This window comes from Leopardus geoffroyi, chromosome D1, assembly GCF_018350155.1.
Source record: "Leopardus geoffroyi isolate Oge1 chromosome D1, O.geoffroyi_Oge1_pat1.0, whole genome shotgun sequence".
Lineage (NCBI taxonomy): Eukaryota > Metazoa > Chordata > Mammalia > Carnivora > Felidae > Leopardus > Leopardus geoffroyi.
The window spans coordinates 61,979,191-61,999,410 of NC_059329.1; the positions used below are offsets into that span (position 1 = coordinate 61,979,191).

The 20,220-nt window shown below is 42.3% G+C and overlaps 2 protein-coding genes and 1 pseudogene across 2 annotated transcripts; 2 read left to right on the plus strand and 1 right to left on the minus strand.

Moving 5' to 3' along the window:
• Positions 1-4,415: 4,415 nt before the first annotated feature.
• Positions 4,416-5,354, plus strand: LOC123602505 (olfactory receptor 51B6). Its single transcript, XM_045486987.1, has one exon. It carries the CDS (start codon positions 4,416-4,418, stop codon positions 5,352-5,354), a length of 939 nt encoding a protein of 312 aa, XP_045342943.1.
• A 6,424-nt stretch (positions 5,355-11,778) lies between these two features.
• LOC123600445 lies at positions 11,779-12,751 on the plus strand (annotated as a pseudogene).
• Positions 12,752-18,323: 5,572 nt separating this feature from the next.
• Positions 18,324-19,271, minus strand: LOC123602506 (olfactory receptor 51Q1-like). Its single transcript, XM_045486988.1, has one exon. The coding sequence runs from the start codon at positions 19,269-19,271 to the stop codon at positions 18,324-18,326; it is 948 nt and encodes a 315-aa protein (XP_045342944.1).
• Between the last annotated feature and the right edge of the window lie 949 nt (positions 19,272-20,220).

The window sequence follows — 20,220 nt, forward strand, 5'->3', positions numbered from 1 at the left end:
TCTTATGGGGAACATCCTTATGGAGGATGTAGATGGAGGGAAAAGAGGAAATCGGGGACTGGAGAGGGCAGCTCTCTTCTCTGAGATGGGGCTCTGGGCCAGACATCAAGATTAGGGGAAAGGCGACAAGATGAGAAGAACTCTCACTTCACCAAAGTGACGTCCTGCTCTCCTCTAGTTTGAACTCATTCCTCATTTCAGGGAGAAGGGTTGGGAGTTCCCACATACAAGTGGGGAAAATGCTTTCTCAAGAACTCTGTTTCAGTCCGCATTCCTAGCTGGTCTGCTTGTCCTTCCATATGCCTACACGTATAAACAACCAATCACTCTCCTAGCAACAGAGCTTAAGTAAAAGCCAGGACATAGAGACCTTAGGGACTGCTGTTCAAACCCCCAGATCCCCCACGTCAAGGATTCAAATAAAGATAAAAAAGATGAAAAAAGGGAGGCACAAAGGGAAGGAGGGGTGCAGAGAGGGAGGAACAATGAGTGACCTAAATCAGGAATGGACCCTGAAGACAAGCTTCTGAAGTCAATGTTCCTACCTGCCAGAATTTTGTGCAGACCATGAAAAGAATGGCATTATGACTAAATCCTTAATAAGGCTCAGGGTTGCAGATTCATGCCTATGGAATGAAGAATGAAAGAAAAAAATTCAGGTCAGTGAGGGTATGTAATGAATTTTCTCTCCGATATCTCACTGCAGGTATCAAAGTAGAGAGGACGGGAAATAGGGAGCTGATTTCTTGGCAAAGAGAACCTGATAGTATTCTCTGTCAAGGGTATGTGGAGAAGAGACGCGGGTCTTTAAGCCTCTCCAACATCTATAAAATCTGATTTCTTTAAGGATTACCTCCTCAGATGTATCGAAGAAGGCCAAGAATCCAGACAGATTATGGAACACACGAGGCAAAGAAGACTTATGGGAACAAACCAAATGGTAGGTGTAAGCTTGGGGATAAATTAGACATTTCTAATTCTTGTTCTCCCCATGCCTGCACCTGTAGCCTCTCTGGCCTCTGTTCTAACCCTGTGATTTTCTGCATGGACTTTTCCCCTAGAAATCCAGAAAACTGACGGGGTTAGAATCTCTTGAAAAGTGTGAGAAAGGGTAGCTTTGTAATTATAAGAGCTTCAGACACTTCCTGGAGAATAGTCCCTACCATGCAAGACTGTTAAGCCAAGTCAAAGTTAATCTTGGATGGAGTGTGGGCAGTGTGTGCCGTTAGATTAGAGACGGCTGTTTGCATAGCTGTGTATCTTCAGCACCTGGAAAAGTCCAGTGCAATAGGCATTCAATTGAGGATAGGGTACAGTTTTTTCTCTCCATATCCCTTATAACAAACAACCCTCAGGTCATCTCGCTGGGGATACACAACGATGTATTCAGAATCAATCAACCACTTAGGAGGGCGTACCAAGAAATCCACATGCTTTGATGATTTGATACCCTGCTCAAAATCAGGCATGTAAGATGGTCAGAAAATCAATTTGTTTGTGTCAGCAAACCAATCATTCAGTGACTAGAAAAGAAAACAAATCATGTGCAAGGCATTCTGCTAAGAAGTATGTATTGAGAACAGAGCCCTGCAGATAGAATAAATAGAAGAATGGATTATAAATGTGAACTATTCAGGAAAGAATGGTAACAGAGAAAGGTTAGGAGATTTTAAAAAAAGGAGGAGAGATTAAGCATTTATGATAGAGGAAGTGTCAGGAAAAGGGGAGGAAAAGAGTCTAAGGGAAATTGAGGGAGCATGTGAAAGATAAAAATCTGAGCAGGATCTCTGGGGTGTCTGTACAGAGCCCACAGTTCATGTATCAGGGTTTGAGACTTTGGGAATTAGCTTCTCATCAAGGAAAACCCAGGTCCACTCTAAGATTCTGGGAGATGATAGGTGGCTGCAGGGATGAGGCAAAAGTCTGAGATTTTTAACCCCCCAACATTTACAGATAACCTCGTGTCCAACAAAAATAACTCTGAGCAAATTAAAAATGTTCAGATTTTCAGTATGAATACATAGTAGAGAGGCAGTAAGCTTGGTTGTACCCGAAATTACTACATATATTTCACCATTCCTAGAGTCTTTCTAATTAATCCACAGTGCATAAACAGGACTGTGCCACTGGCTGACTGTATCACCTTGGACACATAACCAATATGACTGTAGACTGGGGAAAAAGACTGCTATAAAGATTCTATTCCCCCACTCCCCCCAAAATGAGGCACATGTAGTGTCCTAGTGTCTTGATACATAATGGAAACTCAGCAATGATTTATTCCTTACATTCCCTTTTTGAAGCTATCTCCCCTGTCTGGTGCCCCCACTCCTGCTTCTTTAATGCCACATAAGCTGAGTATTGTCCAAGCCTTTCACTCACAGGCAGCAGTCAGCTATTCCTCCTCCTACCCCTATGAAGACAGAGTTGCTTTTCCCTCAACCTACTCCAGTCCCTGGGCTCCAGGCTTTCGCAGCTTGCAGAAGTCCCCACCCTCACTCACCACCCTCCTTCTCTCCTCTCTCTCTCCACCCCAAACACCATCTTTTATCTACTATTCAAGTGAACTCTAGTTTAGTATTTTCAGATACAGCCATACCCAGCCTCCTCAAAACCCCCATCATCTTATATTGGTTCCCCAGACTTGTTAAGAAAACTTGACATGTCTCAGAATAAGTGGATAATCAGAGTGAGTGGATAATCGTGGTGCGTAGCCACCAGGAAGAGAGTGAAGAGGCTCTTCTCCGTAATAATAACACCAGAACTTCAAAAGTGAAGAACAATTTACCCCTTGCAAAGCACTTTCTCACTGGCAATCCCATTCCATTTTCACAACCTGTGTCAAGAGCATCACTGGGCAAGACAGAAATTGCCAGTACCATTTAATTTTTTTTTAACATTTATTTATTTTTGAGACAGAGAGAGACAGAGCATGAACGGGGGAGGGTCAGAGAGAGAGAGAGAGAGACACAGAATCCAAAACAGGCTCCAGGCTCTGAGCGGTCAGCACAGAGCCCAATGCGGGGCTTGAACTCACGGACCGCGAGATCATGACCTGAGCTGAAGTCGGACGCTTAACCGACTGAGCCACCCAGGCGCCCCGCCAGTACCATTTAAAGATCATGAAACCACAGCCCAAGATTAAATAACTTTCCCAATATTATTATTGTTACAAAGTAGCAGAGCTGGAATAACAAATGCTTCTGGAGGTAAAAACTCAATAATCTTATACACCTTTTTTCATGGGCAAAAAGATGTCCTAGGATTCATATATCAAATTCACACCAAGATGTTCTTTTCAAAGCATGTGAGATACACAGTCCCTACCAACCAGAGGACAAGGTGGCTCTCCTTTTCTCTGAATGATGCCACCAATGCATGTTTTTTTTTTTTTTTTTTTTTTTACTCCTAGAGTTTGGCTACGTATACCAGGTGATGCCTGAAATTTGAATGTCACAGAGCCTTCTCACTTTTGTTAAATCTCATCACACTCCACAGTTTGTAAAAAATTTTCTTCTTGAACTTGCCTAGATAACGGATTTCTATCTTTGTACCTCCAGACAGGTGATATGTTAACAGTAATCTGTGCTGTTAACAAATAGTGCTCTCAAATGTTTGTCATTAAATCCCCTTTTTATTGCTCATTTTTGTATCTACACTATAAAATTTTGAATTCTTTGAGGCACATCACATCAATAACCAAAGAATTATGATGCTAAGCAACATGGATTTTGATGTCTATGTGTTGTGGAGATAAACACATATAATTTGCTCATATCATTTTTGTGTTAAATGTGATATATGATATCATATCATTTTTCAAAAGTCTCTAGAGCTGCAGGTTTTTTCCTCCAGACATAATGAGTATTGATCATTCCCTCAAATCAACTAAGTCTATTTGATTGACTGATTGATTGATTGATTATTTATTTATTTGTTTGTTTTGCTATTGATGTTCATACTTGCTCGTCTTGGAATTAATTCTCTACTGATCTTTCAGGTTTCATACTTTCTGAGAAATATCAGAAGTGAAGATAAAGAGCACATTGAAAAATACACTGTAAGTTCCAACACTATCATAGCACTATTCAAATATACTGATGTCTTCTTGCATTTTGCCTTTATTTTCTCGGTTATATAATTTATAAGGACAGCAACTAGGTCTATTCTGTCGACATTGCTGTATTTCCTGTATGTTGTACAGTAGCAATGAATAATACGTAGAGTTCCTTATACGCTCTATTCTCCCATACCTAGAAATCTCCAAATAATGACTAAATTATCATCCTTGCTATCACTGGAAGTCAAGACTGATAAACATCTTATGAACAGGTAGCACACTCAAGGGCAACTTCTACAGAAGAGCCTCTACTGCATTACCTGAAGGGAGTATTTTCTTCTTTGCAAGGCTTGCAATGTGGCTCAACACCACTACTTCGCTGTTTCTGCTTACTGGTTTCCCAGGCATGGAGAAGGCACACCACTGGATCTCCATCCCATTATTAGGGGTTTACGTCTCCATACTGCTTGGTAATGGCACTCTTCTCTTTCTTATCAGGGATGATCATAACCTTCACGAGCCCATGTACTATTTCTTAGCTATGCTGGCAGCCACAGACCTTGGTGTGACTTTGACCACGATGCCCACAGTTCTGGGCGTTCTATGGTTGAATCACAGAGAGATTGGCCATCAGGCCTGCTTCTCTCAGGCCTACTTTATCCACACTCTTTCTATCGTAGAGTCTGGTGTTTTGCTTGCCATGGCCTATGACCGTTTCGTTGCCATCCGCAACCCCTTGAGATATACTTCCATCCTTACCAACACCAAGGTAATGAAGATTGGGATGGGGGTATTGACAAGGGCTGGTCTGTCAATCATGCCAATAATTATCCGCCTTCACTGGTTTCCCTATTGTCGATCCCATGTACTCTCTCATGCTTTCTGTCTACACCAAGATGTCATCAAGTTAGCTTGTGCTGACATCACCTTCAATCGTCTCTATCCAGTTGTGGTTGTATTTGCAATGGTCTTGTTGGACTTTCTTATCATCTTTTTCTCCTACTTTTTGATCCTTAAGACTGTCATGGGCATAGCTTCTGGAGAAGAAAGGGCCAAGGCCCTCAATACGTGCATTTCTCACATCTGCTGCATCCTGGTCTTCTATGTCACTGTAGTTGGTCTAACATTTATTCATAGGTTTGGAAGACATGCTCCTCGTGTGGTCCACATCACAATGAGCTACATCTACTTCCTTTTCCCCCCTTTTATGAACCCTGTTATATATAGCATTAAAACCAAGCAGATCCAGAGTGGTATAATTCGTTTATTCTCTCTGCCTAATTCTAGAGCATAAATTTGACTCACTGCTCTCCAAGAATAACTCGGGGAACCTGGACAAACTGACAGCTTTGTTGTTAGGAGCAACTAGGGAAAGACATGTCAGTGGAAACCTACTTCTCTCTGATATTCAGAATATCATTTCACATAGCCCATTTATTGCTAGATAGCAAATGACATAATATATGTACATGATTAAGCACATCTCTCAGGTGTCCAACTGATTTATCCTTTTCAGAAGTAACCCACCCTGTTTAGTGGGGATAAGACACCTGATCACACAATTCTTGGATCTAGACTATTGGTCTCTAACTGAGTCAAAGCCCATTGTTTTTCCAAATGTTCTGCGTGTCTTGGCTCTGATATACTTAGCAATGACACTCCTAATCTCAAACATTCATCTATTTTTTTTTTGCTAATATGGAAATAGTTGCTATTTCTAGAAAACTGCACTAAGTGAAATGATGAGACTTACCCAATCCTCAGTCCAATATGGCAACTCTAGGGAACCTATATGTAAGTCTGTCCAGTTAAATGTTTGATAAATATTTATTAGATGTTATTGTTATTAATAACATATATGTAAACATATGTAAAAATATAACAACACAGAGATAATTCCTAACCCAGATGACCATCATCGTGATGAGCTAGTTCTAGATACAGGGGAATAGAGATATATATTTTCAAATAGTAAAATGGTATTAAAGTTCCAGCTTGGCAATATACCACAGATAAGACTAGACTGAAGGAATGTTAAAAATACCTGAATTGACAAATAGTTGGTCATATGTATGAATGGGGAGGAGGGAGGCAATGCCTGTGACAAGAAGAAAAATGACCTTTCCTGGTTCCAAATAGCTATGAAAGTTTATTTTGGTCACAGTCTAGACATGGGGAAGAGTTCATGGTCCTATGGCCAGCTGAAGAGTAGTACACATGACTCAGGTGACAGGTTTTAAAGTGAATCAGAGAAGATGTTCTTATGAACAGAAGATTGAATACGAAATGCTAGGATCATACAAGGTGCCACCCAGTTACTAGTCACTTCCCTTCACATAGAGGGAGACTATCATTGGGCTTTGTCATGCTGGCATTCAAAGTGGTCTCGGACTCCTGCCCCTACTCTTGCTCATACGAAGGTAAGAATTTTCCAGAACTCCTGGGATTTCTGAGTAGCATGGAAAAAACAAACATGAAACCAGACCTTTAGAGCAGCTTCCAGGTTCATAAATAATCTCTACCAGATCAGCTCAATGGACTGTTTCTTTGTTCATTCATTCATTCATTCATTTATTTTTATTCAATTCAGCTGTGTATCTGGACTGTATACCATTTGTGTCTCTCCTTTCATAGTTTATAGACAGTGTGCTCCAGGAGGACAATGATATTATAGGTCTTATTTCCTACTCTATTATAGAAACTGCCACATGGAAAATCCTTAATAAAATACAAGTTTTTGATTAAATGAATAAAACTTAAAGTGACCCACGTTTCTATGTGTCTGTTGGTTTGCTGGTTCTTCTTCTATTTTTTTAATGTTTATTTATTTATTTTGAGAGAGATAGTATGTGTGCATGGGAGGAGTGAGGGGCAGAGAGAGAGGGAGATCGAGAATCCTAAGCAGGTTCCATGCTGTCAGCACAGGGCTCTAAACGGGGCTCAAACTTATGAACCTGAACTGTGAGATCATGACCTGAGTTGAAATCAAGAGTTGGATGCTCAGTCGACTGAGCCACCCAGGCACCCCAGCTTTTCTGATTATTTTTCTGAATCTGCATGTCCTCTGAATGTCTCTGTTATTATGCCCTGTAATGTCTTCCAATATTTGGGCATCTAAGTTGTATTCTCATGGAACACCCTCAAAAATATAAATAAGTTCACAACTCTTTATGCCACGACGCATCCTTTCTCTGTACTCTCGGGAATCAACTCAGAGGGATCTAAACTCCATCAAAGGAAATCTTTCTTGACTTTCTCTCTAGGCCCAATGATCCTGGGGCCTTCCATAGCAGACTAATATAAAGGGCATTAGGATAACAATATCTTTTAGAAAGTCTTCAAATGGCTGCATTTGATTGACACCTCCAAAAGTTTCTCTCTTCCCTTTCTGTCCTTCCTTACGTTGCAGAGATGGTATGGAGAGATCTGAGAAAGAGCTCATAAGAAATATAGGACTGGGAAGTCAGTTTCTTTTTGATGGAGGTGAGTTCTATGAAACAGAGCAGAGTTCTGGGATCACAATGGTCCCAGTTGAACACCTGGGCCAAGGGAGTTAGGGTGGGGGAATTTTCCTAATAGAGCAGTTTAATGTCCTGCTCTGGTCCTTTTATCCACATATGTTTCACTGTAAAGGCAAAGTCCTAGGAGTTCTCCAAAAAAAAAAAAAAAAAAAGCAAAAAGGCCATCCTCTCTAACTTTTCTTCCCTACTACCATGTGATGCTTAAAATTAATCACCTTTCTGGTGACAAGGCTAAACCCAAACAAGGATACAGCTTGAGACCTTGGGGCACCACTGTTCCAAAGCTCCAAAGCTGGGAGAACAAAGAAGGGAGGAGGCAGAAATGGGCCTTGGGGAGGACCTTCTGAAAGAAATGCTCCTTGAAGCTTGGCTTCTGGGTATGATCTAAAGAGGAGGTGTTGAAGCCAAGACTTTGGCCAGGCTTAGGGGTCTAGGGTCACATCTATGGCACCGATGAACAAAAAACTCATGAACAGGTCAATAAGAAGCTCCAGTGTTTCTTGTCCTGGAAGGCTCAGCGTAGGGAACAGGTCATGGGTAGGGTATAGAGAGTTGGTTTAATGAAACTTACAGAGAAAGGCAGCAATATGTCAGTCAAGAGGTGATGAGGCATAAGAATATATCCCAAAGACTCCCCTCAAAACTGGGCTCCCAAATAATCTTTTCTTACAGATTTTTGGAATAGGGAAAAGCCAAAATCTGTCTTCCTTACTAGGCAGATGTAATTTGGAAGAAAAAAGCAAAAGACCTGTGGGAATAGAGGCAGATAGCTCTAGAATAATTCAGGACTCTGGGATAGATTATCTATTTCCCTTGTTGCTGTCTTCAGCTATTTGTATGAGCTTCCTCTTGACCCCTGTCAGTGCCACCAGGTATTTACCACCACCCCCCCACCCCACCACCCAGAGCCTAAATCAGGTTGAGGAGGGGAGACACTATAATGACCATGGGTGTAGACTAACGGAACAAAAAAAAAAAAAAAAAAAAAAACTTTCCAAATAGCCCAGCCTCAGATTAAAGCAGAAGCAGACTTTACAGAATCTGACATTAGACACTTTACTTTAAATTGCTGCGTATTCCCAGAAGTGGGCCTATTATCCATCAGGAACTAAGTGTGCAAATTCTGTAACTAAAGGCAGAGTAGAGCTTTTTTGTTCATTCCCTTCTTTATGAGCTATAGGCACTGTAGATTTGCAGGATCTCAAACCCCACACAGATAGAGAGCTATAGTGGATCTGGTGCTGGGGTGGTGTGGGTAGGGGAAGGTGGTCACCATTTTTATCAGCAAGGGATGCTGGTAAAAAGGGGAAAAGCTGGAGGATTTGGGTAGAAAGCCATTCAGAGCCAGTATTCACTGGTATGAAAGTCTAGAATTTCAGTTCATGGCTTGGGAAAATAGAACTATTATGCACTGAGCCATATAATGAGAATTTGGTGATTAATTTGCATCTACTACTGCACACCATGTATGAGAACAGATGGTATCGCTCGGTCTAAATAACGTTGCCAGACAGTAGAGAGGATGTCAGAAAATCGGATGATAAGAAGAAAGGTTACAAAGCAGACAGAGATTGGGGAAATGAAACAAAAGGGAGAAGGATCCAAAGGCAAGGCAAATGTGAAGTCTGTTATGTGAACGTCTGGGTGGTGTTCCTCCGTGAGAAGTCACATGAGAGATGAGACTCAGAGTGTCTTCTTGAAGCCGCCACATTTTTGCATTAGAATGATTAGTTTGGGAAAACAGTTTTTCATCAATCCAAGATCTTAAGGGCTCCCCAGGAGTGGACACCCCCGTGAGTTGATGTATAAACTTTTCAAGGTCATGAGGCAAGAGTTGTAGAGTTACTGTTCTTTGCAGTGTTAAAAATGATTAAAGAAGACCATGTAGGGGACACAAACAAACTTTATTTAACACGTCACGAAGTGGAGTCTCCACCTGGAGAACTGCAATATGGGAGGGGAGGTGGGAAAGCAGAAGCGTTTCATAGGATGAAGAATAAAGAACAAAGAATAAGGAAGAGACAAATATCTTGAGAAAATATCTTGTCTGCAGTCACCTAGGCAGCCTTGTGTGGGGTGAGAAAGCTCAGAGTTGGCTTGGAGTTTGGGGCCTGCCTGACTGGATACACTGGATGTATGGTCAAGTGCAGTGTTTACAGGGACTGAAAGTTGTTTAAGTTTGGTGTTACTGATGTGGCACCACTGGGCAGGAGAGCTCCATCTTGTGCCCGGAAAATTATTTCAACAGCACGAAACTATGTCATTGAGTACATATCCTAATTACCAATTAATTGAAAAATGGGGAAAGTAAGATGTTTGTGGACATTCTATTAAAAAATAGGGCACACTGGCCACACATCCAGGCCACGTCTGCTGTATAATAGGTAGAAAGCAGTTATGCTCTCCAGCTGGGTCTTCCCCAGCTGTCTGGCTCCCCCACCCATCTGGGTCTCAGCATGTCAGAGGAAAGAGACCTGGCTAGACTTGTGACAATAGGCAACTCAGACCCATCCCTGCCAAAACCAAGTTTCTTTTTTTGTGTTTTGGTTTTCACATTCTGCTTCTCCCAGCTCTACCGGGACGAAGCTCGCCTCACCCCCACTCCCATGTGAAGCCCAAGGTTGCAGGCTTCCCTCAGCCTGGTTGGTGCTTACCAAAGTGCCCCTCCCCTTTTCCCACCCACCCCCCATCCTGTCCCAGAGACCAGGAATCTTCACTAGCCTCTAACTATTCTCAGTCACTGTTATCTTAAGGCTTCTTAAATCCCTATTATCTTATACCTCTTCTCCAAATGTTTTGAGCAAATTGGAATGACTCAGCATATCTGAGTGTGAGTGACGCTGGCCTTCCTCTGCCAAACAAATTCAGAACGGCCTTCTGATTAAGCGTAGCGCAAACCCATCACAGAGGCACAGTGTCGCCCCACTTACAAAGTCCACTCCCGGATGATACTGCATTTAGTCCTCACAGGTCAAGGGACACTTAATTCTCATTTATTTTTCAGAGGAGGATCACAGGCTGAGGGAATAGAAGGGGTCTACCCAAATTACATGGCTAAAGATTGGAGGAGCTGGAATGACAGCTAAGGAATTACCTGAAAGTGAGTCTGGAGGTCTCAGAGGCTTCATACAAATATGAGATGAACTCACTCTAGAATATTCTTCTTAATGCTCGTGGTGATATACTGGTATTTACCCATATCCTAGCTTATCCCAACACTGATAGAAGTATTTACAAAGCACAGATGCTTAAATGTTTTTGAGCTTTACTTTGTGGCAAGAAGGCCACCAGGGTAGCCCTTTGGTATGACTTTTTGAAACCAATAAAACTTCTACAGTCTAATCATTTGTTACTCCCATCTTGAGTTCTCTAACTGCATTGAGCACAAATTATTTCTTCAAGCCCATTCTTGCCTCAGGAATTTCTCCTCTGCTTTTCCCTCAGGGTGAAAATACCCTTCATTTTTACCTGATTCCCATGTACCTGTCAGATGTTACATGCTCTGGGAAGCTTTCTTTGACCATGCCCAAACCTTGCCAGATTTAATAAAGAAGCCATGCTCCCACAGAGTTCTGTAAATCTTCTATTAAAATTTTCATATTACTGTTATTCATTTTTCATTCTCTGAATCTATTTTTTAATATAATTTGTTGTCAAACTTGCTTATATACAACACCCAGTGCTCATCCCCACAAGTGCCCTCCTCAATGCCCATCATCCATTTTCCCCTCTCCCCCACCCCTCTATCTACCCTCAGTTTGTTCTTTGTATTTAAGAGTCTCTAATGGTTTGCCTGCCTCCCTCTCTGTTTGTAGCTATTTTCCCCCTTCCCCTCCCCCAGGTCTTCTGTTAAGTTTCTCAAGATCCACATATGAGTGAAAACATATGACCTCTGAATCTACTTCAAGCTATAAGGACAAGAGCCAGTTCTATCTCATAAACTACTATATCCATGCTGCCTAGTACATTGCCTGGCACATATGTTAAACACTGATTTGCAGTTGTTGATCGGATTACTTTTTCCCCCCCATCTCTAAGGCTTTCCTAAGAAAGAATGTTTTATTTCTCTAGAGTCACTACAGTTTAGGGAAGAGCTACAGGAAGTAAAAAAGTAGAAGTGGCTAAAGAAGAATGTCTGAAGACCTAACTAATGTGGTCTTTCCTAAACAGAAGACTCATCCTACTGTAATGCCCATTATGGAACTCAACACCAGTGCCCCACCCTTTCTGCTGACCGGCTTCGTGGGCCTGGAAAAGGCTCACCACTGGATCTCTATCCCGTTATCTGTCATCTAGATTGCCATACTTCATGGCAATGGCATTCTCCTATTTCTCATCAGCGTTGACCATAACTTCCACAAGCCCATGTACTATTTCTTAGCCATGCTGGCAACCACAGACCTCGGGATGACCCTGGTTACAATGCCTACAGTGCTGTGTGCGATGTGGACAAATCATAAGGAAATCAGCTATGGCTCCTGCTTTTGCCAAGCCTGCTTCATCCACACTTTCTCTGTCATAGAGTCTGGGATTTTGCTTGCCAAGGCCTATGATCAGTTTGTTGCCATCCACAACCCACTGAGATATACTTCCATTCTTACCAACACCCAAATGATAAAGATTGGAGTGGGGGTTTTCATGAAGGGATTTACAGTCATCTTGCCTCCAATATTGCCTCTCGATTGGTTTTCCTATTGCAAATCCCATTTCCTCTCTCATGCATTCTGCCTCCACCAGGATGTCATCAAATTAGCCTGTGCTGACATCACCTTCAATTGCCTATATCCTATTGTGATGGTATTTTCTATGGTCCTAATGGACTGCCTGATAATCTTTTGCTTCTATATTTTGATTCTCAAAACTGTCATGAGTATTGCATCTGGAGAGGAGGGGTCCAAGGCCCTCAACAAATGTGTCTCCCACATCTGCTGTATCTCGGTCTTCTATGTCACTGTTTGGTTTGACATTCATCTACCGATTTGGGAAGAAATGTTCCCCATCTAGTACACATCACAAATAGCTACATCTACTTCCTTTCCCTTCTTTTATGAACCCTGTCATCTGTAGTATTAAAACTAAGCAGACTCGCAGTAGTATTCTCCAGTTCCCATCAAGAACATGGTATTTACTTTCTCCTGTCTGGAAAAGGACTGAGAGATTAAAAACATAATAATTTGACAGTCATAAATTTCTAAGGAAGACATTAGAATAAATGTACAAATGCCAGAAAAAAAGCATTTCAGATACAACTGTTTTTTTCTGCCACTCCCCTTTATTTTTCCCATGAGGATGAGATGAAATAAGTCATGTAAAACACTAAACACAGAGCAAGCTGCTTAGCATAGCTCAGTTGATATTCGTTTTGTACTTAACACTCATTCAACTTGCAGCAGCTCTGATGTGACTCTGGGTTCATGGACTCTGAGTGGCATGGTCCAATAAATTGAACACAGATTCCGTTCTTGGTTGTTTTTTCATATGGACTGGACATCCTGACAACATTGCAACCATTAACTTTTATCTGTTGTGTCCCATGTGTGCACCACCTGCCTTTTCTAGAACTTGTCATCAGTAAAGCAGAGTCTTTCTGAGCTAATTTCCAAATGGTTGCTATTGAACACAGTACGCCAAGAAGGCAACTGCACAAGTAAAATAGGAATGCTCTATTTTTACGTCGTGAAGTGAATTCACATCAGCAAGTAAATCAATTCCTGATCTAGGGGAAGAAGTTTTATTACGATGATCCTGACAAAAGGAAAAGGTGCTAGTCAGAAATTATATATAATCAGAGCCTCAAGAGGAAATTAATTCAGAGTAGAACTGGACTTGATTGGTACTTGGTATGTATTCCTCACGTGTGCAAAACCTATGTAGGAAGAAAGACAAAGAGGAAACACATGTGTTAGGAGCAGAAGGCCTGGGCTGTTGAAAGGGTTTCATGGCAGGCTGTAGGGAAGTTTCACGCACATATCAGGTAAGGAGGGATTCAGATAAGGTCTCATTCTTAATGGTGGCAGGAAGGGTAGTTATAGATTCAATATAAGAAGAGGAAGGAATACATTTGCCAGAGTTCAACAAGCCTTATACAGGCAACCTGTATAGAGTAAGATTATTTCCCTAAAGACTGATGAAATCAGGGCCAAATATAAATGAACTTCTGTCTTCTGCACATTCCCTTGCCCTTGATCGCCAAAGAAGAACTTCCCAGAATCTCTGTAATTTTGGGTAATATGGAGGCAAGCCAAATGTGCAAATGTGGGACTCTGGCAAATGCTCTGGTTCAATTTACAAGCTATGTAATGTGCCATGTGTGTGTATCAGGCACATGGATGAGCATACCTTCGTATTTAGGAGCACCTGCCACACTTGAAATTTCCTCCTTCTTCCTCCTCCCTTACTGGACTATGAAAACCACTATAACCTAGCTTTAAGCACAATGCTTTGAGTAGAGTAGGAGCTTAATAAAATGTTCTTTATTAAATTGAATAATAAACGAGGAATGGATGATGTTCCTATGTCTATTTTTTTGTAATCCTGCATCATTATATATAGATAGTTTACAGGTAGAGGTAGAGATAGAAGTCTCTGTATTTGGGGCATCCCACTAAGCTGTTTGCACACCACTATGTGACAGGAGACTCCCCAAAGTGAATAATCAAAGTCTCCTGTGTACAAGGTCTGCCTGTTCCTTCCCGGGCACATCGTCTGAGTACACTGAGGCCAACCTCATAGGACACCTTTCTCAACTTCCCTAACTTTCCATTGATGAATTTTCTTTTGAATGTAGATATATGAAATGTTGATTTTTAGTGAATAATTTTCAATCATTGGGGTCTCCATGTTTTCCTAAGAGCTGCAGGATACCCAAGGAGAGAAAAAAGAGGAAAAAAATACAGAAGAGGAGTCTATAAGGGGGTTTCTCAAGCTATGGCTGGTTCTTCACCTCCTTGTCATAGCAGCCTACTCAAAACCAATTACAAATATAGTGTATTTTTAATAACCTTGAATTCCAGCCACAGTTGATTACATCTGACAAGGAATATTTTTTTTCTTTTTATTCTTTGAAGGAGAAAAAGAGTGAGCAGAGGAGGGAAAGCAAGAGAGGGAGAGAGGGAGACAGGGAAAATCCCAAGCAGGTCTGCATTATCAGCGCAGAGCCTGATGTGGGGCTTGAACTCACAAACCATGAGATCATGACCTGAGCCGAAATCAAGAGTCAGACACTTAACTAACTGAGCCACGCAGGTGCCCCAGAACATTTCTTTTTTATTTGGGAAGGAGTTATACAGACATTTAGTTCATTAGTGCCAGGAACTGAGCCACAATTGAAAATAAACTCTTTACTATGTATCAGAAGTCCATGGAAGTATCTAGCTAACTGAAGGACTGGTGCTCACTGAGTAACAGGTTCTGTGCCTTGAGAGCAGTGTTATTAGAGTATCATTGGTGTTTACCAGCTATGGAAACCATGAAATTAGAGCGTAGGGTAATGCCAAAGACAAAACTATGCCAGGCTGGTTCCATCCCAGCGATAAGTTGTCAGCATTATCTTACCCACCCACCCACCCCCCGCCTTGGGGAATAAGGAAGAATAAGATCAAGCATGTGGTAGAAAATACTGTGAAGAGATGCATTTAGATAGAGATAGAACAACCCAGTATTCTGCGGTACCAGTCAGCAAATTTCTTCTCCTTTATACACAGCCATGGATATGGTTTTACTACCCCAAAGAAGTTCTCCCATAAAGAATATTCACACATTAAAACATAGTGAGATACACATGTCACCCTGTCGCCTGACAGGGCTCTAGGTGTGACGGACTACTGTCTTCACACTATTCTGGGTACATTAAGGCACTGGTGAGGCTGAACATTGCAATAAAATGCACTCATGTGAATTTAATACAACCTGATACATTATGCAGTAATGTTTTTAAAAATCTTTAGATAGAACCTTTGAGTATCAGGGTTTGGTGCAGATATCACCTCCACTTCAAACGACATTCTCAACAGTGTCATAGATGTCACTCATCTAACGTCATATAATGTCATACCTACTGGCTTGAAGGCAGGATGAAGATTATGTCCCTAGCCATTCTTAAAGGGTCTCTGCCTGCCTCTCAGGGGATGTGAAAGCCTGACTGTGGCCAGAGAGGCACGACTGTAAGCTGGAGAGGGGGACCCAGGCTCATCAATAGCACTGGGAATCACACACGTTGAAGCACCAGCAAGTGCCAGTTAGAGAGGGACTTAGGGTCAGTCAACCAGCCACGGAGGAGCCAGGCAATCAGTTATTTGTAAGGGCTAGCTGGTGATGCAAGGGCCCCTGAGGGACACACGTTGCTCGTCCAGCTCTATGTTTAGGATCGAGTGACTTAGAGGTGAGCCCAAGTGGACAAGATGAGGAGAGACAAGCCTCCAGTAGGAAGAGAAGGTCGGTGGAACAGATAGGAAAGAAAATGAGTGAAAGACAGGTAGAAGACAAAGGAGAGCGGGCCAGGGAGACAGGGGTGAGGGTCAGAAAGGGAACCCAAGGGGAGGTCTCAAAGGAAACCAGGTGTTCCCCTGGGACCATAGTTCAGGGAAATCATTCTTCATCAGTGACTCATCCTTACCTGTCCCCAGGCAGGAGTCCCCATGCATGCAGGGTTGAGAGGTCTGAGGCGGGGGTCCTATCTGAGCCATGAGACAACAGGAATCAATTGCTCAGCCCCTCCCTGGACTTGGAGTCTTATCTCTCAGGCACAAGCCTTCGGCTCTCCAACCATTCCCCTCCCAAGCTTTGCAAATACTGCCTCCTGCCCCTATAGTGAAAGACCCAGGATACAGCCTCTAGGAATGGGACAAAGGGCTATCCCTCAAGGCTCCTTACAGCTCAGATGGAGAGAAGCTCTGCCACATGCACCTTGCAAAGTCACGTAACCCTGAGTCTTAGTTATTTCACTGTTAGCTGGAATAAAACCATTTTCAACACACGGTGGTTTTTTTTAATTTTTTTAATGTTATGTATTTTTGAGAGAGAGAGAGAGAGAGAGAGAAAGAGACAGAGTGCAAGCAGGGAGGGGCAGAGAGAGAGGGAGACACAGAATCCAAAGCAGGCTCCAGGCTCTGAGCTGTCAGCATGGAGCCCAATGCGGGGCTTGAACTCATGAACCCTGAGATCATGACCCAAGCTGAAGTTGGACACTTAACCCACTGAACCATACAGTGCCCTGATTTTTTTTAAACATTTATTCATTTTTGAGAGACAGAGACAGAGCATGAGTGAGGAAGGGGCAGAGCGAGAGGGAGACACAAAATCAGAAGTGGGGTCCAGGCTCTGACCTGTCAGCACGGAGCCTGACACGGGGCTCAAACTTAGGAACCATGAGATCATGACCTGAGCGGAAGTCAGACACTTAACCCACTGAGCCACCCAGATGCCCCTCGACAGAGGTTTTTGAAGTTACAATGAAAAAAAATTCTTCTGACATCCTGGTACATCAGAATAGAGACACTGGCACAATATATGCATTTAAATATATGTAAGCATTCTGCCATCTTGACAAAGACAAGGCGTTTCCTAGTCCTTACTCAGCAGTTAGAAAGAAGTCACACATTTCCCAAAGTTTTACTTCACCAAGGAGAAACTGCCCCTCTTTCAATTACACCTCACAAGTAACCCAAGCTTCACTTGGGCCCTTTGCTCCCAAGGGAGCCCCCAGCTCACTCACAGCTCCCATGGCTCTCCAAAGGGAGGTCTGGAATCGCATTGGTGCATAATCTGCATGTCCAGAATAGTGGACTAAGCATTACAATTACTGTAAATTTCAGGTGTGTAATAAACACAATAAAAACTACAGATGTTGGGAAAGCTCTTGACTTTCCAGTTATATCCTGCTCACTTTCTTCAACATGTTCAATGGCAAGAATTTGTTCTTAGCTACATTATTTTCATCAGGGACCAAAACCAATGATATAAACCTTTTATGAAAACAATCAGGCTAGAAGAAATTGTAAATGACTCATTCCACCAAAGCCTAAGAGAGTCTTTCAGGAGCATTGATCATATTATCACTTCCCAAACAATGTGATCCAGGGAGATGAGATTTAGTTGTAAAGAATCTTTTTACCCAGAGAGAACAGAAGATGATAAAGCCAGAAGCAGTGAAAAACATGTCTGACAGAGGACTCTATGGTTACAATCAGGGAAGACATGAACTCATGTTAACTGATAGATAAAAATACTATTGGTTAAATAGAATTAAGAATTTAAATATTTCATGAGTAAACTCAAGCAAAGAGAAGAAGCTAAGAATTACAGCTTTGAGGAATTTGGCAGGCAAAAATCTCATGTAAATGGGGCAGCTACATAATGGGTAGATGTTTCAGCTTAGTTTAAGTTACAAATTCAGGGAGCATAATAATATATGTACCTCAATTCCTGCTTCGTGATTCGTACATGACTGGACACCCAAACCAAAAACTTTCCAAGTTTCCCAAGTTCTTTTTCTTTTTAATTTTTAAAAATAATTATTTTAGAGAGAGCAAGAGAGCAGGGGAGAAGGGCAGAGGGGAGAGAGAGAATCTCAAGCAGGCTCCATGCTCAGTGCAGAGCCCCATATCAGGGCTCGATCCCATGACCTTGGCATCATGATGGGAGCCAAAATCAAGAGTCAGATGCTCAACTGACTGAGCCACCCAGGTGCCTCACCCAAGTTCTTTTTTATAAGCGATAATACCCAAAACCTACTTCTCAACACTCTAGTGCAATTGTCTATGAGAAACGAGGTGAAAAATTCTTTGACGGATCTGTTTTGTTTTAATACTATAGATAATAGGGTTCATCACAGGAGGTGCTAGTAGATAGATGTTGGCCAGGATGACATGTACAATTGGAGGGGCATGCTTGGCAAAGCGGTGAGTCATGGAAAGTCCCACCAAGGGCACATAGAGGACCAGAACAGCCAGAATGTGGGACAGACAGTTATTGAGAGCCTGGAAACTTTCACCCTGGGAGCTGATTCTCAAGACACTTCTCAGAATGAGTGCATAGGAGACCACAATGAGCAGGGGGTCCAACGTAGTAAAGACCAGAGCTATAACAAATCCATACCAATTATTGATAGTGGTATCAGCACACACCAGGCGAATCATGTCTTGATGAAGGCAGTAGGAGTGGGAGAGATGGTGGGAGCCACAAAATGGAAGCCGTTTCAATAGGAATAATGCAGGAAGAACAGTCAGAACACAGCGGAAAATGATGGCTATCCCTATTCTTCTGATGACCCGGTTGGTAAGGATGGAGACATAATGGAGGGGGCGGCAGATGGCCACGTAGCGGTCAAAGGACATGGCCAACAACACGGAAGATTCCATAAAAGAGAATCCATGGAGGAAGAAGAACTGGGCAAAACAAGCCTCAAAGCTGATCTCTGAGGCATTAAACCAGAGGAGTCCCATGACTGTAGGCAAAGTGGTGAGGGTAAGCCCCAGGTCTGTTAGAGCCAAAATAGAGAGGAACAAGTACATGGGCTCTTGTAGGGAGGGCTCTATCCTGATGACAGCCAGGATGGTGATATTGCCCACAATGGAGACCGTGTAGAGACAACAGAAGGGGATGGAAATCCAGCCATGGGAAACCTCAAAGCCAGGGATGCCCATGAGGATGAAGAAGAAGGGGACTTGAGTGGAGTTAGTAACCCGAAACATGACTGGAAGAGGCAGCCTCAAGACCAGAGCTCTTTCCCAAATCTGTGAAAAGTGGATAACATAAGGATTGAAATAAATAGTCTGTGACTATCCGAAGTCACTCTGTGATAGATCATCAAGTAAGACCTGGGGAAAGAGAGCTATCTGGGCAATGAGTTTACAAATGTTTTATCAGTTTTGCTTGTTTTAGCTCTTACCTTGCCATCTCTTGTCAACCACTGAGTTGACAGCATGAAGTTCTCATTAGTTTTAACCCAAAGACTTCTTTATACATCCAGAAGGCAGTTATGCCTTTGCAGCAGAAGGTATAAGGGTACATTATGGCCATTGGAAAGAATAACTGTGGAGAAGAGATTACTGTAGGACACCTTTGGATGGCATGGGGCTAGGAGAAAAAAAGAGAGAGCCGAGACCAGTAATGTAAAAAAAACGATTCCAATATGCTTATTGACTCTTTTGAACCAAGTGAACAATAAAGAGAGACTTGAACTGAGGTAACAGAGTGGGGAAAGATAATGCCTGTCTTCAGAGCCTAGGATTCCTGAGACAGAACTTTTAGAGGTCATATGGTGCAAGGACTCTGTTGGAAAGGACCTTCCATGAGCGAAATGGGTCAAACGTGGGTGCTCAGATATCTGTCAAAAGAACCTATGTTAGAAGACTAGGCCTAGGAAGCACTTTCTTGGAAAGAATACAACAATAATAGTAGGAACATCTCCACAGGAACAGCCTAATAGCTTTGGAATAAGGCAAAATACCCTCTTGGTGCATAAAGCAGTTGGATCCATTGGATCAGCCAGTAGATTTCTGGGAAGCTGTTTAAGTTCATATTGATGGATGTGAAAGGGAGCAGAATCTGCCACCCCAAAATATGCCTGTTTGGCTTAACGATTATCTTGAGAAACAGCAGACCTAGAACAAAAGCTGAGATGTTACCTTTCTGATCCTT